The sequence below is a fragment of the Anthonomus grandis genome, chromosome 4 (assembly GCF_022605725.1).
Source record: "Anthonomus grandis grandis chromosome 4, icAntGran1.3, whole genome shotgun sequence".
Classification (NCBI taxonomy): Eukaryota; Metazoa; Arthropoda; class Insecta; order Coleoptera; family Curculionidae; genus Anthonomus; species Anthonomus grandis.
The window spans coordinates 17,564,336-17,590,392 of record NC_065549.1 but is presented as its reverse complement, the minus strand read 5'-3'; the positions used below and the strand labels follow the sequence as shown (position 1 = coordinate 17,590,392).

Sequence of the window (26,057 nt, the reverse complement as noted above, 5' to 3'; positions counted from 1 at the left end):
GGATTATTAAGTTAAAATTATATAAGAATATTCTTTTGGTATTGGAAATATTCTATTCTTATTTGTTTTGGGTTTAAGTCATTGGTTTTTTTTGTGGTAATTTTCTTCAGTAGGACAATACATTTTTTAACCCTTTTAAGCAGATTATATCTTCTTGTTTACATTCTTTTTTACTTCTTCCACGCATTTAAAAAAATCTTATTCCCAAAAGTAGTTTTTTTGTGAATTTTTTTTTTAAATTTACAAGCTTTGACTGCTGGGAAGACTAAAAAAAGAGTAGCTTTTCCAAGCAGTATCAAAAAAAAACTCATTTCTCAACCGGCTGAGAAATTTGAAAACCCTTTCAAATATCTATAATTTCATTGTATTCATATAAAGTGTACTGTCTTCATTATTCATTTTTTCCAAGCAGTAGAAAAGATTTTTTTAATGTTTCAAACAGTTGAAGTCATTTATTTATCCCTCTAAGTTTAACAATTGTTGTCTCTATGTCATTAATTTTATTTAATTTTTAGAATGCAATAAATCTTTTATTTTTTTAACAAATTATTCTACTAAAGCTTCTAATCTGTTTGAAGTGAAGTAATTCTTAAACCTTTCAAATCAAATAAGATTTTATATTTTAGGCAGTTAAAACTTTTAGGAATTTCTCTTGAATATATCAACTTCTCTCAAATAGATTCTCATCACTCTTTAGAATTCATTATTTTAAATATTTCTTATTTGTAAAAATAAGATTTTTTCCAGGCGATCAGACAAATTTAAAAAGTTAAGGGTTTCAACCACCAATAAGTACAAAATGCTTTAAAGGATAAGACATGAGCCTAATAGATCTTCTAGGCACCTAAATCTCTACTGAAAGCTATCATATTTAGGTAGTTAACGTAATTTTGAAATCCCTTTAATTTAGAATGTGGTGGAGTAATTTGTTTATTTCAGACAATTAAAAACATTATAACTTTAACTTTTAACTTTTCTTCTTGAAATCAAAATTTTATGAAAAGAAAATTCTTGCATAGAATTTTTGCTAGCAAAGAATTTCGAGGAATATTCTTATTTCTTTGAAGTAGATAGCTTTTTTGTTTCTTCCAGAAAGTTTTTTCAAAGAACTTCAACTATTTTAAAGAAATGTTAAAATCGCACAATTCCAAAAATTAAATACCTAATCCAAGAAAATGTCACATTGCACCCATTAACACTTTCCGCCAAAAAAATGCTAGAACCATTTTTTGAATTCTGAATGTGCTTATAATTATTAATAAATATTCCTATCTTTAAAAGCATTAGACGTAATTCATAGAAGTAATCACAGCAAGTTTCTTTAAAATTATTTATTTTATCTTATTTACTTTACAAGTAATTTTTATGTATGTCTTCAGGCATCCATGTATAGAAAAAACAGTAGTTAAAAAATTCCGGCCACTTCAATCTTATTTTAAAGTAATCACATCAACAACAGTTAAATCAGTTAAATAAAGAGTTAAATCCATTTTTTTTCCTATGAGTTGATGTAATTTCTTTATATTATTTCTTAACTTTGGGTTACTTTAATTCATTTATATACTTCACTTACTAGAGGACTAGGGTTAAGTTCATAGAGGTAGAACATTGTTGATTGCTTCCTGCTAAAATTAGCTGCACATATGCTTTCTAAGATTAATTGTGCATACTTATGGAATATTCAACATAATGAAAAAAGAACTGCAGCCACAAAATGTGCCACCACCTAAACATTCCTAAACGATTCTTCGAAAAAAACATTCCTAAAATGCCTTAAACTAATTTTAAATTAATGACTGCAAAGATAATAAATAGTATAAAATCTTCGTTATGGACCGTACTAAACTAGTGGTAGCAACACGTTAAGGTCAAATATTAATGGTTTTTTCAAAAAACTAATTAAGAACTGAGATTAGTCTTAATCAACAAAAATATTATAACATACTTGGAATATATCGTCATGTAATTGCTGGAACGTTGTATCACACACAATAAAAAGATTTTTTCCGTCCCTATCAGAAGAAAACTTCTGCAGCTTGTGTCAGTTTAAGTTAGTCGACCGAAGAAGGTGTAGGTCTACAAAAGCAAAGCCGGTTCCAGAGAATAAAATATATTAGCGGTGAGTTCATAAATATACTCTATTAGTATTAAATACATATACCTACTTATCTTGTTTACTGACTGACATTTATTATAAGCTTTTTTGTTTTGCGTTTAAAAGAGTAAATAATTTACCTTTTTTATCACATTATTTAAGTTATAGATACTGGGTTATGTTAATTTGTTTTTTTATTATAAATGTTTCAAGTTTTAAGTTATATTCACGTTTATATTATTAATAGTTATATTTAAAATATTAATAATATACCTACTTCCGCTCCATACGGCTCACTGGCCTAATCTGACTCACTCAATTAAAAAGATAATTAATAAATAGACTTTCTCCACATCAAATCCGACTTCCTGAGGAATTTTCCTTAATCAATATTATCGACAGTTGATTGGGAAAAACGTTATTTATATCTTCGCTTGGGGTTACAGTCTCACGTGACATAGTTCCAAAGATGACCTGCTTACTTATTTCTAATGCTGTTATTGTCGAAGTGTTTTATTGTTTCTTCCTTCTACATGCATAATCTGTATGTCGCAGTCTTGACTGTTCAGTGTATACTTCTATGAGTACTGTTATAATTTCCTTACTTACATTTTTTTCGATCTGAGCGTAATTGTCTATACAACCAATTTTGAGCAAAAAAATATGTTTCCTTTACAAACGGGAGTTTTTACAATAATTCATAAACATAATAATCTATTTGTGAAAATTTTTACTGGACTATTCGACGCTTATTTGCAGGTATTCAGCTGTGCAAGTCCGGATTTAGAATCTTTGTTTTTTGACTTTGCCTTAAGTCAGATTATACTTTAATCCTTTTGTATGCAGTAGCTTTAGCTGGCCTTGGACCTATGAAGTGTTTTTCAGCCCAAGACTTCATATTCTATCTCATCTTCATTCTCTTTTTTTCATTCTAGTACATTAAGTCTTTTATTTGTCCTTATTTCCTCATTAACCCGAATCCAAAACAAAATGGCGGCTTCTTAAAGGTTTTTTTGTTATTAATATATTTATAATACTATATAAATATTACAGACCACACCGTAATTTTGTTTTCAAAATTGTGATGAAATATATTTGTAAGGCACTCGATATTAGCTTTAAAAAGATGCATCGCAGGACTACTCTTTTAATATCTTATCTTTTTCAACATGGCGCCCTAACGCCATTTTTAAATTTATTTTGCAACATTTCAACGAGTCAGAATCTAATAAAAATGGCGGAATGTTTAGTATGTCTATATGAATCAACATTTAAAATGTTGCCATTTTGTTTTATATGTTGATAGTGAATCAAATCTTATAAAAACTCTCATTTAATTTTTTATTATATCAATAAAGAATTATTTAAAATGCCACCAATTTGTTTTAGATCCGAGTAAAATCTGTTTATTACATAAATTGAAGACCACAGGGGAAGAAGAGGGAATGCCACAAAATAAAAATACTGAGATATATCGATTTTAAAGTTTGGGAGTGACTTCTAAGATTCTTTGAGTTAAAAATGAAATGGTTGAGATATGTCAAATATTATTTATTTAACTGTCTGCTACACGTATTCAAAAGCATTGTATTTCAAAACACATTTCAATACAAAAAATATACAAAAAACTAAAAAACTTGCAATTCTCCATAGCAAAAATGAGGAATGTCCAAAAAAAATCAATTTCCAAAGTAAAAAGGGGTAATGTCCAATATTTCGAGGTTTCATCTATCATAGTTATAGTATTTGTTCCATATTGATTTAAGACCTAAAAGTAGATAATATTCTATGAGTAATAGCAATAAACTTATCAAAGAAAATATCTTACCTCCGTAGTTTTATTGCTGCTTTTTCTTTTTGTTTTTAGCGGCATGAGGTAACTTATTATAATAGTTTTGAGCTTCTTGAGAACAGAACACTTTCAGAGCTTGCAAATCTTTAAATTTTTCCTCGCTTATTGGGATTAGACCTGAAAATCGTATTCTATGAGTAAAAGTTTAATATTAAAAAAAAAACTTACCTTCATACTTTCGGTCAGGATATAAAAATTTATCATTTCGCAATACAGGATAAATTCTTGTCTGTATAGGTGGTAGTACTGAGCTTTGTTCCCGACACCCATTATAGGAACATCTATGTGAAACAAGTCGAGGGTGCCTAATTGTGATTTCGATTTCCCTTACAGGGCGTATTGCGAACGGACAATTTTTCTTATAATTCAGCTTCACAAAAAAAAAACTCAGTTTCTTATTATGTCGTGGCCCTCTTCCAGGTTTTCCACATGAAATGGTGCTGGCTTAACCTTTCTATTTCTTCGACCCAGTGGCTCGGCAGCTCAACAGGGTGTTTTTGGTTCAGAGAGGCCATGTTTCGGGCGCACTCTAAATAAGAGTGCCTCCTAATTGGAAAAGTTATTTTAAAAGACCCCAGTCTTTTTTTGATATGAACAATATAATGCATGTATTTGATCATGATATAGTTTTTATTTTGACCCCCACACGAGTCGCAAAATACTTCAAGGTGTTTTATCTGGGGGTCAAGGTAATTTTCAACAAAATGATTTAGCATTGGAAGAACTTCGTTACTTCCTTTTGCCACTGTTTCTCGATATACGTAAAAGACGGACTCACCACTTGCTAAGATGTGAATGTTGAACAGGTACACAGATAACTGTCTCTTGTAGTAAACATCGTTGTGATGTTTGGAACGGGTACATTCTTTTGGAAATCGAGACAGATAGCTTCACGATCTTTATCTTTCTGGCACCTGATTCTTGAAGATTTTTTTCGGTCGTAAAATACTTGGGCCTTTATTTTGTGGAGCTTATTTTCATTCTCCAGTGTTAGCAATGATTTCTGTATCTCGGCAAGAACTGATGTAAAAGTTGGCATATTCTTATTATTTTCAAGTTTTAATGTTAAATCTTTTTTTGTTGCAGTATATTGATCACAAACACTACAGGTGTCTTTACGAGGGTACCCGAACGATATGATGTGTTGAATTTTGTATTAAAAACATTTCTATAGAACTCGTATGAAACAGGATGATTAGGAAATTTGTTTTGATATAGTTTATACATTTTTGCAATATTAAGATATTCACTTAAATAAAGACGATCTGATTTTTTGAGACCATAATGGCTTTTGTTTCCCTGAAATGATTTAATATGGGTAACCACATTTTCATTCGTCTGGTCAGAAATTTTTCTAGGTCGATTTAAATACTTCCAACCTCTCAAATCAACAGGGGCCTTACCCGATGTTTTTAGGGATTTTTGCAAATATTCTAATTTGGTTTTTGTAATCCCATGTATTGCCAAAAATGCCTTGTAGCACACATCGACTTCTAAAATTGCATTTTGTCTTACCACTTTGACACTATATGTATATGAATTATCATGTAATAGAGCTACATTTTCATCTTTTTAAGGACGTCTTCTTTTAATAGATTTACATCTTATCAAACCACATAAATGTAAACTTTGTTCATTGTTTGATGCTAATAGATTAAAGTTCTTCAAAAGTATCTGCCTTTCTTCACTACTGGTTTTCTCGAAACATCTCAGTCTTTTACACTTACAGTCATTTCCTAGTTCATGACTGCTTACCATTATTTTCTTGTTTACATCCGTAATCCGTCCATGTATCTTTCTTTTCTTAAACTTTTCACTGTGTTGCTGCTGCTCCTGCTACTCACTATTTTCATTTTCTTCCATGATGCAGTTTTTACTTTTATATTTTGTACATTAAAACATAACCTTAACGCTGTAAACCGCAAAATATGCACGAAAAATATTCACTTGTTTACCCTTAGAAAGCAAAACATAACTAAAATTAGAACCGGTAATCTGCATCATAGCGATCTGTGGACATTCCTTGTTGTTATCATTTTGCCAGTGGACATTTCTTGTTTTTCCCCTGTATCTGGTATTTTAGACGCCTCTACTAACGGACTATGCCGTGATCTTCTACAGGATATGTGTTTATAATAAAATATACGTTTCTCTAGTAGATGGCGACGCTAACTCAATTTTTAATATATTGTGACATTCCCTCTTTTTCCCCTGTGGTCTTCAATTGTAAAATATTGGAAGAGCGTCATCTTAATGAAAAATTAAATGAGCGACGCCAGAATATCACATCATTACTCTAAAACAAAATAGCCTATTGAGTATATGTCAATAAAAAAATATTTAAAATCCCGTCATTTTGAAAATTTGGAACTTAAATGATTACATCTCGTCATAATCAAATTTGGTAAAAAAAAACTTATATCCGTCGTAAGCCGTCTTCTTTTCATTTAAAACTTGAAAAATAAACCGATTTAGAATAAATTTAAAATATAACTTCTTTTTCACCCTATATATATATGAATAAACTCCGTGGCTAATTGTAAATAATAAAAATTGGTTATGAATGATTTAATGTAATTCGTAAATACGCGTATTTTCCGACTGGTAAATCTGGGGAATACCCATGCAATAGAATGCAGTAAGTCACTGGGATATTTGCTTTATTGCATCTTTTATTATATGATTCAAGAGAAACTGTTAACAAAAAAGTATTTTCTCACCGCATTTAAATTATTCAAAACCAAATTATTTTGATATTTTTAGTTTCCAAGATGAAAACCCTATTCACCCTTATTGGGTTAGTAATTTATATAGCATACAGTAATGGTGCGAGTCTCACAACCAACCAAGCGTTTGTGGTATCCACGACTGCAGCACCTGTGGAGACGAGTAGCAGTGCAGATGCGGTAAGCAACTTTATCAACTCTTATACAGGGGGGTCGTAAGAAAGCCTATCTACTTCATGCCTTTTTGAACGTCAATAGCCCAATAGCAATTGGACCTTGTGTCAAAATTAGGGATAACATTCTGAGGTTCAAAAATATAATGTCAGGGCTGCCCAGTTAGTAAGTCTGTATAGTGACTATGACATTTGTAGTTTGTTATTTGTTTGTTTTTACGGCGTATTATCATTATTATTATTTGTTGTCATTATATTGATATCTACAAAAAATAATTATAGTATTTACTGTATTTAATACAAACTTATTATTTTAAACTACTTAAAATTAATAACCCATTATCATAACATTACTTTAAGATGACTTTAAAGATGACCCCTTGATAACGTTAAGTTTTTCATGTTTATTCCTTTGCTTACCTCGCAAAAATATAAATATTTTGCTTATTTATTGCTAATTTGGTGTGGGAGTAATATTCAATTAAAATTGGGACTAAAATTAGACTAAAGTCTAGGCACTTCAAAATCATATCAAAAGAGAACAACACAAAGTGTCGATCTCAAGAAACTCTTTTTTGGAATACAAGTTTTTCTTATAGAATCATTGAATTTCTATTTCAGTATTTTTTCTAAAATACCTTAAAAGAAATAACCTCGAAAATTAAAAAAAAATAATTAGAGAATAAAACTGGACCAGTAACTTGCCCTCTGTGATGATATTGAGTGAATTATAGTAAATCTACCTATATAAAAAGATGTAAGTCTTATTATTACAAATACACCGGATCACAAAAAGCTTAGCAAAAAGTAGACGAGGAAGTGAATGAAATAAGAAACATATTTTTGCAGTTTTGATACCCTGTATTAATGTTAAGTAGTCAAAGTTAAGGTTTTTTTTTGGAAATGTTCACTAATGCAATAAAAAAAAGATTTACAAAATTCTTGATTTTTAGGAGCCTAAAATTCCAAAAATCTACGAAATGCGTGTCGAAACAAACGTCTCAAACCGTTACGCAAAAACACTTATCACCAGCAGAGTAAAAAACTTAGATATAAAAGCCCAAGAAGCGACTTTCTCCGTCGTAACTCCAGATAAAGCGTTTATTTCCAGTTTTGTCATGGAAATTGATGGGAAAAAATACGAAGCTTACGTGCAGGAAAAAGAAGAGGCAAAAAAGACTTACGAAGAGGTGGAAACATGTTTATAAACAAAATTGTAGTTTATATAAGAAATATTTTTTAGGCTATTTCAAAGGGACAATCAGCCGCCCACGTGGCTGCAAGCGCCAGGGATTCCCACAGGTTTACCGTATCCGTAAACGTTGAGCCTGAAAGTAAAGCTATTTTCTACTTAACATACGAAGAGTTACTGACAAGAAAAAGTGAAAAGTATGAAGTTGTATTAAATATTAATCCAGGACAGCCGGTGAAAGACTTATCAGTTCAGGTATATTCAAGTATGAGGATTTAAAGGTTTTCTTTTTTAATCAGTGTCTTCTATTTAAGGTTAACGTTGTAGAGTCACGTCCTCTTAAATTCGTAAAAGTTCCGTCTTTACGAACAGGCAATGAAGTTTCCAAAAATGATCCTCATTTAAATCCAGAAGCTGAAATCAAGAAAATCAACGAGACATTCACTATTGTCAGCTTTTCTCCAGATGTGGCTAGGCAGAAGGTCTTTGGAAGCAGCTTGGGTGGAAAAGAGGAAGATGGGTTGACTGGTCAGTTCGTTGTTCAGTACGATGTAGAGAGAGATCCGCAAGGGGGTGAGGTAAGTCGTATGTAATACCGTACTTATTTATACAACTAGCTTACAAACTTATACAATTAGCCTTTTTTTATGAATATACCTTAAATGTTATGATTTACTTATTTTATGGGATATTACGTCACTTATAGCAAAAATCAATTTAGAAATTACTATCTCACACGCTCAAAAATGGAAAAGAAGGAAATAGACTTATTTACGTATTTAAAAGAAATATGAACTCAAATCTATAATGATACCGTTCGATATACTTAATTTAAGTTCAATAAGTTTTAAATACAATAATTTACTTGAGGTATAATAGATTTTTATATACCTAAGAGCTGAGGTTTAATCTATTAATCTCTGATCTCGTTTCTTCTTTTCAATGTCCTACCTAACTTTGTTATGAATATTAAACTTAAAAAAACAACGAGAAGACCTACTTTTAAAAAAATACCTATGTTGAACCAAGGTTTCGGTAGTTATATCTACCACCGTTATCAAGGTAATTAAATTAAATTAAATTAAAAATATAAACAAAATATACTTATCTTGCAAATCTCCCGCTATATAATACCTTCAAAACTCCTTCCTAATTCGACAATACTTTAAATACTTTTTTTATATAATTTCACGGTTTATTAATAGTTTGACAAACTAAATTGATTTTTGCTATAAATGACGTAATACCCAATAAAATAAGTAACTCATTATGAATTCGTCACAACAATACAGATTTTTCTTAAATGTAATGTCTCAGGAATATCCTACTTAAATGTTCCTGGAATGTTCATACATTTTCTTGTCTTTTTAACATTTTTACAAATATCCCCCTAATTAAAAAATGTGAGTCTCTTAAAGGTTTGGCTGTTCAGTATATTAATTTATTATTATTTTATTATTATTAATTTACGAAAGTGTTCCTTTACTCAATTGATTTTCAAAGAACATAACAGTGAAACATCGTAATTTATATAACTTAATGTTTATTAAATTTTTTTACTTAATTTTCTAGTTCTACCTGCAAATTATTTTGAATTTATATGGATTTTATTTATATTAAAGATTAGAGCTTAATTGCAATTAAAATACATATTTTAATACAAAAAACAAAGAAAAATACTGAGAAGTTAAAGCAAATGACTAAAAAAGTTTAAATACTGTAATTTTAATGGTGAATATATAGTTTTTTTTTAAACTTGAACCTTTTTAGTGTATGAAAGAAAAATTTCAAAATGAAGGATATATTGAATCAAAAAATTTCATTTGGAATTATCTTGAGAGTGGTTTTTGCAAAATAAACAAAAAATTAGATACTAAAACAAAATCTAAATTTTAAAAATCAATTTTCTTTTTGAAAGTAAAATGCAAATTCTTGATTAACAATCTACATTTCTATTGCATTCAAATCCTTTTTTATTAAATTACATTTCAACGAAAAATCTAAAAATTGCAGTCAATTCAAAATGAAAATATCTTGAAAATTCATAGTCAAAACGCAGTAAAAAAACTAGACCGAAATACTGATTAAACACGGAGAAATAGAAACAGTAAGAAAAAAAAATAAAATGTGTACCTATATTTTAACTTCAAATATTTATAAATTTTATTTCAACTCAATTTTAATTGTGACTGTTTTTAAAAAGGCTAAAAAAATAAATAGGTGTTATATAACAAATTCCAAGTAAAATTACAAAAAAATTTATAGTATTACAGTTACCTATGTTGATTTTAATTTTTAATTTTCAAAGATACATGTAATTACAAAGATACAGGTAAATAATAAATTAATAAGCTAAAAAAGTTATTCAAAAATGAACAGGAAGAACGCTCTTGGGTCTGAAGAAAATAATAATAAAAATGTAAAAAAAATAAAAGGCAAAACTTTATTTTAGACTCCGATTGTTGAGATAGAAATAAGATTAAGAAATAACTCGTCGTATCACGCTTTTATCGCGTTTCTTAATACATTCCTACAAGGACGAGGTGGCCGAGTGGTTAAGGCGTTGGACTGCTAATCCAATGGGCTCTGCCCGCGTGGGTTCGAATCCCATCCTCGTCGAAATCTTTTTTTTTTTATTTATTTTAATGATTTTTAAAGAATAAGATATTTAAAAAAATAAATTAAAATAAAAAAAAAATTAAGTCATGCTTAATGAATACTATAATGCCCTTACTCAGAAACAGTAGGTCGGTTTACGACGCGCGTACCAAATATACCTATACGATAAACTAACTTCCTTCAACTGACATTTTGATCCTAGAAATAATCCTGCACTAATTTAATTGTCGAAATGTATGCTTGTAAACAGGGCTGTACTAAATAAAAATAGTCAATCATTTGATCCATGGACCTAATAGATCCGCGCATTGTAAACATAGCTATTAATTACATTTTAGTAAAATTGAGAAAAAGTAATTTTTATTATTTTTAAGTCGTTTCTCTCTATTTTCCGCTCGTTGTCACGAAACTAAGAGAACATTTTTAGTAGACATATTTTAAGTGCCATATAAATTACTGAAACTGCCAAAAAGTGAAATCGGGAGGGCCAAAATAGGGTTTTGTATGTCACTTTTGTATTTAATTTTTACTACTGTTTTTTTGTAAAACACAGTAACTGCTGTCAGTGGATTGTCATTGATTTACCAAATTTTATTTTATTGACCTTAAAAACACAGTATGTAATTACTTTTATTGTGTTTTGATTGAATACTATGGGATTTAAACTATGGCTTAACAAAATTTCATATAAAAAGCAAAATAAAAAACAACGTAGTAGTAATTTTTTATACTACTATTGTAATATTATATATACAGTATACAACTAACTCAACCTATAATATTAATAATATTATAACTCAGAAAATTTAGAAAACTTGAAAAGAAATTTAAAAAACTGATTTACATCAAGAGCAAATACAAAACACTTTTGATTACCTTATCTTCAAGTGAGACCTGCTTGACCATTATCTACGAAATCACTAGATGTTTCGGCTAGGGATTTCCAATAATGTTGCCTGTTAAGAGGCATAAAAGGAACAAGTTTTTCAAGAATATTTTGTTTTATTGTAGCGGAGATACCCTGTACTCCAAGAACTACCTATGGCTTGAAGTATTTTTTTTTGTAAAATTTTTAACACTTTGTAGTTTTGGATAAAGTCAAAGGTGATTCAAAAACAAATCTCTACTAAATTATTAAGGATAAACCCTTTTATCGGATCATCTCTTTATCGGTCTTCTTTGCAATTTTTTTTTGTTTTGCCATAAGTAAAATTGTTCTAGTCGCAACACTTTTTTTACACATACTTTTTTACACTTTTGTGCGTTTGTTCAGGTGTACTGCACATGCGCATGGAAGCCCTGTATCATTATTCACATCTGCTACCTTCAGTTTATAAAACCCGGTTTTGATTTTGACTGTTGTAGTTAAAATCTGAAAATCTGTCTTCTGGTTGCGGTTAATTGGTTGCTGTGGGAAAAATATATATTCAAAGCATGTCAGCACTTCCGCGTCATCCTTCACCCAGTCAACACATGGTCGTTCATTTTCCTTTCCTATCCTTCAGATTTCTTTCCTAAACACTTTCCTACCCCTTGCCGTTTTCTATAACGTGCATTTAAGTATTACATTTTGTGAAAGGTATCGATTCGGGAAACAGGGTACATACCCGACGGTTTTCCCGAATCTCCAAATCGTGCTGGCAGATTGCCTAGTAGCAGAACCAATAACCTAGCAAGCAAAGCATGTCAGAATAATAGGTATATATGTATAGGGTAGTTATAGGTATATTACCGTTTTAAAACACGGTAACTAATTATACCACGATAAAACACCGCAACTGCACCCTAGTTACTGTGTTTCTTTATTCAAATTCAAATATGCTTTATTGTTCTCAACAAAAAAATGTTATAAACAAAGCCTTATTGTGTCTAATAAAATAAAATAATATAATACTACAACTAAAAAAAGTCACAATATACAAAAGTCGCATAACATTGAACATTAAATATGCACATATATTCCTAACACTATTCTTTTTAACATCAGCATCTCTCCAATATTTAGCTACATTATGAGTGTCATTGAAATATCCAAGCACTGAATAGTGAGCCCGAGTTCATAAGATTTTTTTTAATAGTAATTTAAATTGTTTAGGAGATTTTGGCTCCCTAATGCTTCACGGCAGATGGTTACAAATTTTAATACCCTCATAAAAAACTGATCTCTTGACTAAAGCAGATGTTGGTATAGGAAGACATAAATTACCATGTTGGCGAGTAACATATCTCGGATTTTGGGTGACAAACTTGTGTTGATTTAGGAAAATCAGGCATGCTACTTCCTGTATGTAGATGCAGTATATAGTAAGAATACTCTCTTTGATAAAGCATGGCCGATAAGACTCTCTAGGTGATATCCCGCATATATATCTCACAGCACATTTCTGAAGAACAAACAAAATCTGCAGAAGGTAGTTACTAGCGCTTCCCCAAAATCAGATGCCATATCTGAGATAGGATTCAACCAGAGAGAATTTACTGTCCTTCCAATTTCCACTCAAAGCTCTTGACAAGACACTCTAACAGCAAAATAGTCTGCAGAAACTCGATTGCTGAGGGATAGTAAATGTTCCCCAAACAATTGATCCTTGTCAATAATTAGACCCAGAAATTTATTGACACAGTACTGTTGGACAGGACAGTTGGCAACAAGAATGTTATCAAGGCTATGGTTATTTGTAAAACGTAATAGCTTAGTCTTTTGTGGATTTAAAGATAGTAAATTTGCCCTAAACCACTCAAGTTTAAGATCAGTCATTATGGCTCTCCGTAGGGAGTCGATATCAAAACCTTGCCAGAGAATGGTCGTGTCATCCGCAAACAATATAAATTTTCCCTGGATACAGAATTGGGTAAGGTCATTTATATATAGGAGAAAGAGTATTGGTCCAAATACAGAACCCTGAGGGACTCCCCAGTCGACAGTTTTATATTTAGAAAATTTAGACCCCACACACACTCGTTGACAGCGACCTTTTAGATACGAAGAAAATCAGGTTGCCACAACGCCCTTGAAGCCATGGTGGAAGAGCTTTCGCAGCAGAATCTCGTGACGCAGTCGAAAGTTTTCGACAAGTCACAAAACGCGGCAGCAGAAACTCCTCAGCAGTAAGAGAGCAGAAACTCCTCTCTTACTGTTGATCTGACAGTAAGGATCGTTCAAAAGATTGTACATTGCATCTTGAGTGCTTTTATTCTCCTGAAAGCCAAACTGAGAAGCACTAAGAATATTCATGGATTCTAAAAAAGACACCACACGACTGCTGACCATCTTAATGATTTTTGAAAGTGTGGACAAGAGCGATATGGGTCTAAAATTTGATGGTTCATCAAGACTGCCCGTCTTATGAACTGGGATAACCTTAGCGGATTTTAAGCAAGGCGGAAAAGTTCCCACAACCCATGATGCATTAATAGCTTCAACAAGGACATTCAGAGTTATATCTGGTATGTTAAGAAATATTTTAACACATGGCCCGTCCTCTCAAGCTGAGTTTTTACTTTTCATTGAAAGTAATATTTATTTAAGCTGAACCAGGTCTGTAGGTCTAAAGAAAAATGAAACCTGAACCCTATTATCAGGTAAAAAATAACTAATGCCACTAATGGGATCTGCTGATGGCGGACCCAGATCTTTGTAGATATTCTTAGCAATTTCTGTAAATAAATTATTAATGTCATCAGCAGGGATGTTAAGTACAATCTTAAAATGATTGCTGTGTGCTTGTCTGATGTCATTGACAAACCGCCAACTTTCTCTCGACCTATTTGTAGCCTTAGATAGACGATTTGAATAGAAGGATCGTTTAGCACCTTTATTAACTGGCGATACAAGGTTCTATATGAATTAAAATATTGATGAAGAACCGGACAATCTGTGAATTTTCTCAATGTAAAAAAGAAAACGGAGATTCCTACATGAAGTCTTAAGTCTCTTAGTAAACCAAGACCTATTGTTCTTTTTTGGTTTAATTTTCACTATGGGAAAAGAGGCATTAAAGAGGTGTACCAATTCCTGGTGGAAGCATGAGATTGGGTCAGGCGAATCCATCACGCCGTCCCATCCAGCCGTCACACATGCATGATGAAATGCCCCGAAATTCTATCTGCTGAAAATTCGATCATAAGAACATGGAGCAGTCTTGGAGCATATCGCCTCTTCACTAATTTCACAGATAACTGCGTCATGGTCCGAAATGCCAGAATTCACAACGGTGTAATTTACCGCATGTTCAGGATAGTTAGTGCAGATATAGTCAATAGTGCTGGATGAGAACTGAGTATCGCGAGTCGGAGATTTAACATGCATTTTAAGGTTAAATGAACTAAGTAGGTTACGTAGCATCAGTGCTTCAATAAAGCTCTCCTCATTATAATTTACATTGAAATCACCTGCCAGTAGAACAGTGGAGGAGCAAGGGATTTCAAGCAATAGACTTTCCAAACATACAGAATTCAGAACTATCAGTTAGTGGTGAACAGTAAATACAAATAATGTATAGGTTTTTCTGTTGACAAAAAGTTATGGTAAACTACAACACAGATGAAAGTGGTTAAATTTATCAATTCTTTGAAAAGAGCTTACCTTTAAAATCGTTTTGTTAGCTAATATCATACATCCTCCATGAGATAATTCAGTCCTACAAAAGCTAGAAATAACTACATAATTATGAAAGTTCACCGGTTCGTTCGTTTTAAGCCAACGTTCAGTAAGAAGTACAATATTAGGATGATTAAGTAGATATAAAAGTAAAGAAAGTTTACTCATTTTATTACCAACAGATTGAACATTTAACAACACTAACGAAAACTTGCAACTGCTGGCCGTTACCGTCTTAACTCCAGTGAGGTCCGACGAGCAGATAAAAAATGTGCCTCATCAGGATCCTGCGGTGATTCCCTTGGTGACTCCTCATCAAGTGGCATACTTTGCCACTTTTTTTTTGATTATTTTACTCGGGTAATTACCGTTTTTGGACAAGGTTATAAGTTTGATTTTTATTTTTTAAATACAGAAATGTAGGGCATGCATGACACAATAGTCCCTACGTTTCTATTCAAATCTCAATTTTATCAAAAATGTCAGCGTTTCTGCGTGGGGCAGCCGAATAGGAAAATGAATAATTTCTGGTCTGCAGAAATTGCAGAAAATACCAATAACATCACTTTCATGAACATTACTAATGTTCAAGACTTTCAAACATTGGTAGAACTTTGGGGACGTCCTCTGAATAATTTGCTATCAGGAAAATTACTCCATTTAAATATGTCAAAGATCTTCCAACATCTTTGTTTGATCCGAGATGATCAGCCAAATAAAGAATCTATGAGAATGTATAGTAGCATCTGATCATATAAAATAATTTATAAATAAGAAAATCAGATCAAACATTCTACTCTTTTCAACGTCTTAAAAAAAAGGTTCTGTGGTGACTGACACCATCAAAGGCTTTGGATGAGTGACAGAAAAGTCGCACTGCTGCCGTGCCCTTTTATAGTTTCAAAACAAACATCTACATATCTTGAATTGCTATAAATTAACTTTCCTTTTTAGGTTTTGGTTGACGGAGGATATTTTGTCCATTTCTTCGCACCTGATGATTTACCTCCATTAAAGAAACAAGTCGTTTTTGTTTTAGACACGAGCGGCAGCATGTCAGGTAACTTTCTAGACTAATCATAAAATTATCGGACTATTTTTGTTTCTACTAAATATACTTAAATTGTATAGGTATAAGAATCACCCAACTGAAAGAAGCGATGGACAGCATTCTTTCAGAGTTAAAACCCGAAGATCTCTTCAGTATCGTCGAATTCAATTCGGTGGTTAAAGTATGGAATATTCCTGAAAAAAAAGTTACTTATCAACTTGGCGACGACACATACTTTTATTATGAACCGACAACTGAAAAACCAAAAGAAAAAATTGATCAAGTATTGCCAGCGTCCTTCCAAGCAACAGCTGAAAATATAAACAAGTCAAAGGAGGTAAGTGAAATCAATCAAGATAACATGAAATTAATCTAATGCTAACACTTTTACTTATTCGTAGGCAATTAAACAATTTAACGCCAATGGCGGTACAGATATCGAATCGGCTTTAAAAATAGGATTGCAAATTATAGCAAAAACTCAAGGTACTAATAAGGATCATCAACCTATCATTGTTTTCTTAACTGATGGAGAACCAACAGTTGGGGAGACTATTACTTCTAAAATTACATCCAAGGTAAATTTAACAATTTATTACAATACTGCTCCCTCACTCAATTGATCATATTATTCTTTGCAGATCACCGAACTGAACAGTCACAAAGTTCCCATATTTTCCCTCTCATTTGGAGAAGGAGCAGACAGGGCCTTTTTGCAAAAAATTTCCTTAAACAATCAGGGATTTGCCAGGCACATCTACGAAGCAGCTGATGCTTATCTTCAACTAGAAGACTTCTACAAGCAAATTTCTTCACCGTTACTCTCCAATGTTACATTTAAGTATGTAGATAATGTTGAAAATGTCACCAGGACCGTTTATCCTATTTTGTTCCGAGGTGGAGAAATCCACATCGCTGGCATCACCAGTAAGTTTTTTATGAGTTAGGTCGTTTATTAGGCATGAACTAAATATAACCTGTTTAAAAAACGAAAAAATCAATTAACCAACATTAATCTGAAATGCGCATTTGAGCAGCTGACCCAAATGGAATTGTCCCCTCAACAGCGACCAGTATCCCATATACAGTAGATATTTCAGTATGATGGCGACCCAAACGCATCCGATGATTATAGATCAAAGGTAAATGCAGCGATTCAAACTTAGAGCTGAGTGACTCCTCTCCTAATAGCCACCACAATCTCTTTCTGATTTAAGTATCTTAAACATGTGATGTTCTTGCATATCCGGAACCAATATGTGAGGCAGTCTATTATCGGTGAAGAGGTCTGCATAGTTATCGCTAGTGTGGATCAGCTGAAGATGAAATATAGAGGATTAGATCCAGTACCGATTTTAGGAAATTTCAGAGGCTTCCAGAAGTAATAAGTTCTTCTCCTACACTTTCACTTGGGAACTAATTCTGTGTAAATATGTAATTTTTGCTTGCATCATCTTCACAGTGAGACTCTCATTTGATACTTTGAAGGCTGCCATAATATCATTTTGAGATAACTTAGCATCAACAAAATACACGTAAATTACTCAAGTGACTTCTTATATTATATTATGTATGTAACTTAATTTATTTTGTTTTTTTTTTTAAATAAACAGAAGGAAACATGGAGCTTCCTACAGTTGAAGGTTTAGGAATCAATGGGCCTATTATATTAAAACCAAAAGTATATCAATCAGCCGGAAGTTTAGAGCGTTTATGGGCATATTTAACTGTTAAGCAACTGCTGGACCAAAGGGAAATCGCCGAAGACAAAGAACCAGCAACAAGAGAAGCTCTAAAGTAAGGATTTCATGACAAACCTTTAACTGATATTAATTTTACTTAATAATAATTTTACTACAGGTTGGCCCTGAAGTATTCGTTTGTCACAGATGTTAGTTCTTTGGTAGTAGTGAAGCCTAATGCGAGTTCAACAGTTGGAACTGAAGATGCGTCTAAAGTTCCATCGCCTTTTTATGGTAAATATTTAATTTATGGTATACTTTATTTTTCAGTTTAATTTAACTTTCATTATACATATTAATACTCTCTTAGTTTAGGTAATACGTTTTATACCAACTACTATTTTTATTATTATTATTAATATTAACAATATTTTTTCCATTATTTCATTATTTCATTATTACATAACTTTCACCTTTTCATCTAATGTTGAGCTCTCAAATGGATATACATATATACTCATAAAGATTAAAGAAATTTTAGTCGGACTCTCCTGTACTTTATACAACGCTTATAGGGGACTTTTTTTTTCAAACTGATGCCGGAAGTGCATTCATAGAGTTCTCTTAAGTGGTTTTTAAAATACTTGAAATTTAGTAGAAATCGGTTGGCTTAAGACAGGCATTACCTGAGATGTCAACTGGACTCTTCTAAAGGGTGGAATACCTTGTAAAGCTTTACTTAGGCGCCCTTGCACAATGCATATACAAACCTATACAAGTAGTTCTTAAAATACTTGAGGTTTAGTGGGAGTAGATTGGCTAGAGGCAGTTTTTTCTTGGACTGTTAACAGGAGTTAACAACATCAACTGTCTGGTATAAATTAAGAAATGACTTCAAATACCAGGAAGCCATAAATAATAATCTAAAAGCATTTATAATAGAAATAAAATAAAACCTGTCCTTAAAAATTTGGCACAAAATTGATTTTAATTACCTGGAAGGAACTTAAAATAACTTCAAATGACTGAAAGACATAAACAATGTGACTTCAAAAGGCTGGAATGAACTGCACATTATCTCTAAAAACCTTGGAAAAAATGAAAAAAATTTGTTTGTCCTATAAACATTTCTCAGAAATTTCTGGAGATTAACTTTTAGATTAATATTTCAGGACACCATATTTCCCGATTTCATATACAAATATTATTTGGGCATTAAAACAATATTAAAATATTCACTTAACTATTATCCTTCATCGTTAAAAATTCGTTTTTTGAACACCCATAATGATATTTAAAACTTTCTTACAGGGAATCATAAACTTGGCTTTTTTGTATCAATGTCCACCTATCAATCTGCACATTTTGGTGCTCCCAGTAGTTCGAGTTTTGCTCTTGGCGGTGGTAAGTCAAAAATAATTTATAGCTGAGAGCATGTCTAAACGTCCTAATGATTAGATAAAAAATAAATAAATAATATTTGAGGAAATACATGCAGACAGTGACGAATACGTCTAAAAAAAAGTATAAGATTTCGAAGGTTTGTATATGTCTTTCTATCTTGAACTAAAATGGACATTTGAGAAAAAATTATTGATTTTTCAGTACATTGTATAGCTTAGAACATTGACAGGCTAGAATTAGCATTGCCGTGGAACAGTGGGCGGTTTGTTTTCTTGCAATATCTCTGATGCAATGATGCCAAATTCTTTTGTAGAAATGGCAAAAAAAAACACTTTCTATAATATCATAAAAATTTTACAGTTTTACTTATTTTGACAGGCGCAAAACAATACTATTCTTCTTTAATAAAATATGATAAGATACTCTACAGGGTGTCATTGAAATGGTGTAAAAAAATTCGGGGGGTGATAGTTCTCCTAAAAATTTTAAAAAAAGTTCCTATAACTATAGGGCGGAAAATGCATATTAAGGGAGTTAGAGGCACTGAAAGGGTAAATTTAAAAAACGGTTTTTTGAAATTGTAGGCTTAAAAAATGAGATAAAATTTCGAAAAAAAATCCTCTGCCATAAATTTTGACCCAAAATCAAATGGTGATACTGAAAAATAATTTGGAAAATCGGAAAGGGTAGTTTTTGCAAGGGTAGGGGGTTAATTCGTGAATAACTTTTTTTAGGTTATTTTTTTCGCAACGTGGGTTCATTTTTTAAAAACTACATACTTTTTCCTACAAAAAAGGTACTCTTGTTGCACATCGCCCAGAACGATGGTTTTCGAGAAAATTGAAGGCAAAAAGTTTGCTCTGATGGGTTGCTAACTGGTTAAACAACATAAACCTATGAAAGTTATGGGGTTTCAAAAGTAAACACGTAGTTATTAAATAATTAATTGAAAAATCTAAATTTTATGATTTTTAAAACATCTTATTGCTTTAAAAAACGAAATAAACCAATTACCAAAATTCCTTATTAAAATAATGCATTTCTTAATTCATTCATAGTAAATGTTCAAAGTGACCACCATTCATTTCAATGCAGACATCTGCTCTTCTTCTCCATGATCTGCGTACCCTGTGGAATATCCCTGGGGTTGTACGAATTTGATTGGAACAGTCGATAATGCGTTGACGTAGTTGCTCTTCAGTATTAATCGGCACTGAGTAAACCAAAGTTTTCAAGTGGCCCCAGAAGTAGAAATCTAATGGATTAAGATCTGGTGATCTTGCTGGCCAAGCTTGTGGACCACCACGTCCTATCCAACGCCTCTCAAAAACTTGGTTTAAATGATTCCTCACCGCTAGCGGAAAATGAGCTGGTGCACCATCATGCATAAAATACGTGATCTGCCTCTGTGCTATGGGAACTTCCTCCAAAAGTGCTGGTAGATCATGTATTAGAAAATTAAGGTAGCTTTGACCATTTAGCCTAAAATGTTTATTATTATAAATAACAAGCGACTTTTCAAAAGGTGTCAAATTAACCTCGGGGGTAGAAAAAATGGTCCAATAAGTCTATCGCCAAGAATTCCCGCCCAAACATTAACTGAGAATCGAATTTGGTGTCGACTTTCCACAACAGCACGATGTTTTAAAAATCATGAAGTTTAGATTTTTCAATTAATTATTTAATAACTACTTGTTTACTTTTGAAACCCCATAACTTTCATAAGTTTATGTTGTTTAACCAGTTAGCAGCCCATCAGAGCAAACTTTTTGCCTTCAATTTTCTCGAAAACCATCGTTCTGGGCGATGTGCAACAAGAGTACCTTTTTTGTAGGAAAAAGTATGTAGTTTTTAAAAAATGAACCCACGTTGCGAAGAAAATAACCTAAAAAAAGTTATTCACGAATTAACCCCCTACCCTTGCAAAAACTACCCTTTCCGATTTTCCAAATTATTTTTCAGTATCACCATTTGATTTTGGGTCAAAATTTATGGCAGAGGATTTTTTTTCGAAATTTTATCTCGTTTTTTAAGCCTACAATTTCAAAAAACCGTTTTTTAAATTTACCCTTTCAGTGCCCCTAACTCCCTTAATATGTATTTTCCACCCTATAGTTATAGGAACTTTTTTTTAAATTTTTAGGAGTACTATCACCCCCCGAATTTTTTTACACCATTTCAATGACACCCTGTATAAAGAAGTCAACATTCAAAGTTAAATGAATGTAAATAACGTAAATTAGAAAAAAAGGCAGCAACATCGCAACGCCGCTCGATCGCATTGTTGATTCCACCAAAGTTTACTGAATAAAATAGTATTTTATTCAGTAAACTTTGATTCCACCGACATAAGTAATCTTTACCAGTGACGTCGTCACAAAATATTTACATACAAAATATTTATTATTAATAGTTTATGCTTTAAATTATAAACAATATTACCGTTTATGAAGTCTTTATGCGTTTTTTTTAACGTACTTCATTAGTACTATATAGGTACTTATCTAATAAAAAGATTTTTATGGAAATTAAATATTTTATAATTATTAATTTTTTTTATAAGTTTTTATTATTTTACGTTTATGACGACGGTTGTCCCTTGATGTGATGTTATGACAATATCGGTATTTACTTGTGAAAAGATCGGCATATATCGCCTTTTTCCCGTAGTGTGGCACAAACGTAGGCAACACTTATTGCCTTTCAATGTTCTAAGCTCTATTCTGTAGCGTTAATCTTAGTAAGCATTAAGCCTGAAGTTTCCGAAATTCCAATTGTGAATTTGCTTCTATTTGAGATTCGGCTATGTATAAGACTCGTTGGTGAAGCATGTGCGGTTTCAGAGAAAAATTTGGGTAATAATTTAATAGATTAAAATCAATGCGATGTTTTCCCTTTCGATGTAGCTTCAATATCATTATTTATATTGAGAAGGTTAGCACTTCAATTGAGTCTAATGTCGGTTTCCTGTATTATCTATATTCCTGTCCGTATTTTTCTTTTTCCAGAAATCTTTTGGGAGTGATCCTTTTACTGGGCTTACTAGTTCAATTGCGAAGCTTCGTTTCTTTGTAGTTTTCTATTCTTTTTTCCTTGATTGTCATTTTTTCTGGAACTGAATCCTTTTTGGTTTTTTTTTGAATCTCTCAAAATGACTTTAAATATCTGGAAGGAGCTTAAAATTACTTCAACTGTTTAAAATACATATACAACAACTTTAAAAATCTGGAATAAAATAAAAAAAAAAACTATAAAAATGCAGTACAAAAGAACTTTAAATTTCTAGAAGGACCTAATTAAAATGCTTTTAATTGCCTGGATAATGTATACAACAATTTCAAAGAGATGGAATAAAATTTTAAAAAATTTAAAGACATATATGGACCAAATATAATTTTGAACACCTAGAAGGAACTTAAAATTACTTTAATTTTCTGAAAGATATAAGCAATAACGTCAAAAACTTGAAATGAAATTAAAATAGTCTTTAAAAGCTTCAAATATCTAAAAGGAACTTGAAAATCCTGGAATACATAAACAATAACTTCGAAAAGATATGACTTCAACTGGAATAAACAAAAAACCTGGCATCCACTAAATGAAATAAATTTTATAATATATATTCGAGGTATTTCGAAAAGTTTTGAAGCGAAGGTTCAACATTCATATTTTAGGGCATTATAATAATTTCCTCATTTCATACACCAATATCATTTCGGTATTAGAAGAACATTCCAAAATTTACTGATTTATTACGCTTCTTCAGTAAAAACGATTTTTGGGACTTTTCAAATAAATTCCCTTAATGATTTTTAAAACTTCATTGCAGGTTATAGACAGAGAGTAGCACAAATTGGTGTCCCTCTTAGTTCGAGTTTTGCTTTTAGCGGTGGTAAGTTTAAAATAATTTCTAGCCGAGGGTGTATGTAAACGACCTAATATTTAAATACTATTTACGGAAATGATGCAAAAGTGACCAATAAGTCTAACAAAAAAGGTATAAGATGTCAAAGTTTTGCATTTAAAAAAATTTGTCACTTGCATAGATGCTTTTGTCTTAGAACAAAAAGGCATATTTAAAAAAAAAATATTTTTAAGTATATTATATAGTGTAGCGTTAATTTGAGTAAGCATTAATCCTAAAGTTTCGAAAATCCAAATTGTCAATCAGCTTCTAATTAGGGCTCAATAGTGCGGAATTAGAGGAAAATTTGGGTAATAATTTTATACATTAAAATCAATTCGATGTTTGCCCTATGGATGTAAGTGCTAATCCAATGAGTCTATCGTTGGTTTCCTTCATATTTTTCTTTTTCCGAAATCTTTTGGAAGTGAACAAGAGGAGGGTTCCGCTGGATTTAGTAGTGTAATTGCGAAGATTCGTTTACTTGTGGTTTTCTTATTTTTTTCTTATTGTCATGTTCTCTGGAACTCCCAACTGAATCATTTTCAATTTTTTTTTAATTTCTTAAAGCGACTTAAATATTTTAAATGAGATAATTAATATACTTTCAATTGCTTGCCCAGCATATACAATCATTTCAAAAGCCTAGAAGATTTTAAAGAATGTCTAGCCAGATATGGAACAAAAATAATTTACACCTGGAAGGAACTTAAAATTGCCTGAAAAACTGAACTTAAAAGCCTGAAATTAAAATGTCTTTAAGGATCTGGAAATAACTTAAAAAAATGAGTTGAAAATCCTGGAACACATAAACATTCAATAGGATATGACTTCAACTGGAATAAACTAAACATCTGGAAAAAATTGCGTTCACTAAATTAAATAAATCAATTTTATATAAATATATTTTTTAGACATTTTGAAGAGAGCGTTCAATATCATATTATAGGGCATCTCAATAATTTCCTAATTTCTTATATAAAAATTTTATTAGTGGATTGGAAAAACATTCGAACATTCGCCGAATTATTATGCTTCTTCATTAAAAATGGTTTTTAGGACTTTTCACATAAATTCTCAAAATTGATTTTAAAAACTTCCTTGCAGGTAATAGACTTGCCTTGTTGGCACCGCAATCAGCACAATTTGCCGCCCCCAGTTCTGGTTTTGCTCTTAGCGGTGGTAAGTAAAAGACAATTTGTAGCTGAGAGTGTGTGGCAATGGTTTAATGATTAATTGACAAATATTGAACATTATATAAGAGATTAAATGCAAAAAAGCGTTCAGTAGGTCTAACAAAATTATTATTAAATTATAAAAAGATTCATAATGTCTATTTTAAAAAAAGTGTCACTCTACAGATATCTCTAATACCTCAAGTCTATATTTAATGAATAATAAAATTGGCTTAATAAGTTTTCGGTACAGTGTATAGTGTAGCGATAATCCGAATCAGTGGTAATCCTGAAGTTTGCAAAATTCGCATTGTGAATTTGAAGCAGTTGAACCTCTACGGCTTTAAATTCGTCGGTTTAGTAGTTCAGTTGCGAAGTTTCGTTTACTTGTAACTTACCTATCATGTTCTTTGGAACCTAACTTTCTATATTTTTTTGTCTTTTCTATTAAACTTTTTGTGATTATTTTTTACTTTCAATAAATTATTGTCTCATTCTTTTTTCTTAGATTAAGTTTTCAATTTTTATACATAAAACTTAGGTTTCGGTAGTGATGTTCTTCTGAAAATTTCCCTTTATGTTCGGTCTTCCAACATTCTTTCTTTTGCTCGCAATGCTCTTCTTCCCAATCTTTATATTTCTTTTGTTTGCAGTTCTGATAATAAAAATTAATAATATAATAAAAACATATCTGAAAATAACAATTTTTGTTATTTCAAATTGTCATATTATACAAATGATTTTTTCCTATGGGCATATCGCATGTAAAGTATTATTTTTTAAGAGGCATTTATCCCATTTTCACAGAAATATCCTTCAGAAAATCAAGAAAGCAAACAATTTTCAATCAACTTTAAAAAAATATAATCACTATTTTTCGTTTAATTTAATATTTTCTAAAATATGGTCACTAAATTTAGGGGAAGAAACTCAGAAGAAGTAAACTTTTTATAAATATTTTTTTTATATTTTAAAAATAATACGTTTTATTAAATAAAAATGCAAAGTTATAATCATGTGGAACATTGAAAACAGAATGGAAATTTTTACAAAATTATTTATATGATACAAATTCAATGAATTAATCCGATAAACTATTCTAAAAAAATTTAAAGGTTATGTTAATTAAAATTAACAATACAAAAAAATTGATTATTTTGCTTATATGTTTTTAATAAGAATTTTTTATCTTGGTCATTAAATTCAAAGTAAAAAGTTTCTCAGAAATATAATAAATTTAGTAAAAAAACGAAAATATTTTAGCGTTTTTACCGTTCGTTAAGTATGAACGAAACATTCGATGCACGAAAGTAGTCAACTGATTTATTTACAATCTTACACTACTAAACACGATCACTTACGTAGACTAAAAATATTACACCGTGTTTATGTATGATGTCCAATTTAAATATCGCGCCAATATTCCGAGGTGAACTGAACTGTCAACTGTCAACTTCTCACTCAACCCAGCGGCGACGCGGCTCTTTATATACTCGGCAGAACAATGTCCGGAAGATCATCTAACCTTCCACGCGACTCCAGAGATGTCGTGATTCCATGTTTCTCAGATCCTCGGCAAGCAAC

At 31.4% G+C, this 26,057-nt stretch overlaps 1 protein-coding gene, 1 long non-coding RNA gene and 1 other non-coding gene across 24 annotated transcripts in view; 2 read left to right on the top strand and 1 right to left on the bottom strand.

Moving 5' to 3' along the window:
- Nucleotides 1-1,951: 1,951 nt before the first annotated feature.
- The window catches only part of LOC126735508 (inter-alpha-trypsin inhibitor heavy chain H4-like), a 44,010-nt gene continuing 19,904 nt past the window's right edge, over nt 1,952-26,057 (top strand). For 6 of the 22 annotated variants that reach the window (XM_050439535.1, XM_050439531.1, XM_050439528.1 and 3 more), the window contains exons 1-14: nt 1,952-2,119; nt 6,711-6,853; nt 7,800-8,036; nt 8,090-8,293; nt 8,353-8,616; nt 16,212-16,317; nt 16,389-16,645; nt 16,710-16,886; nt 16,950-17,235; nt 17,922-18,105; nt 18,169-18,284; nt 19,302-19,394; nt 23,224-23,286; nt 24,406-24,480. In XM_050439535.1, the coding sequence (XP_050295492.1) occupies nt 6,719-6,853; nt 7,800-8,036; nt 8,090-8,293; nt 8,353-8,616; nt 16,212-16,317; nt 16,389-16,645; nt 16,710-16,886; nt 16,950-17,235; nt 17,922-18,105; nt 18,169-18,284; nt 19,302-19,394; nt 23,224-23,286; nt 24,406-24,480 (2,197 nt within the window). In that variant the 5' untranslated portion in view covers nt 1,952-2,119; nt 6,711-6,718. Of the gene's footprint in view, nt 2,120-6,633; nt 6,656-6,710; nt 6,854-7,799; nt 8,037-8,089; nt 8,294-8,352; nt 8,617-16,211; nt 16,318-16,388; nt 16,646-16,709; nt 16,887-16,949; nt 17,236-17,921; nt 18,106-18,168; nt 18,285-19,301; nt 19,395-23,223; nt 23,287-24,405; nt 24,481-26,057 lie in introns of those variants that run through there. The other 16 variants (XM_050439538.1, XM_050439534.1, XM_050439532.1 and 13 more) reach the window with 7 other exon arrangements.
- LOC126735512 (uncharacterized) lies at nt 3,631-5,798 on the bottom strand. Its single transcript, XR_007660423.1, has 3 exons — nt 4,116-5,798; nt 3,924-4,064; nt 3,631-3,863 (listed from the first exon to the last, which is right to left on the bottom strand). It is a non-coding gene; the product is annotated as an uncharacterized LOC126735512 (long non-coding RNA).
- Trnas-gcu (transfer RNA serine (anticodon GCU)) lies at nt 10,576-10,657 on the top strand. The gene has a single exon. It is a non-coding gene; the product is annotated as a tRNA-Ser (tRNA).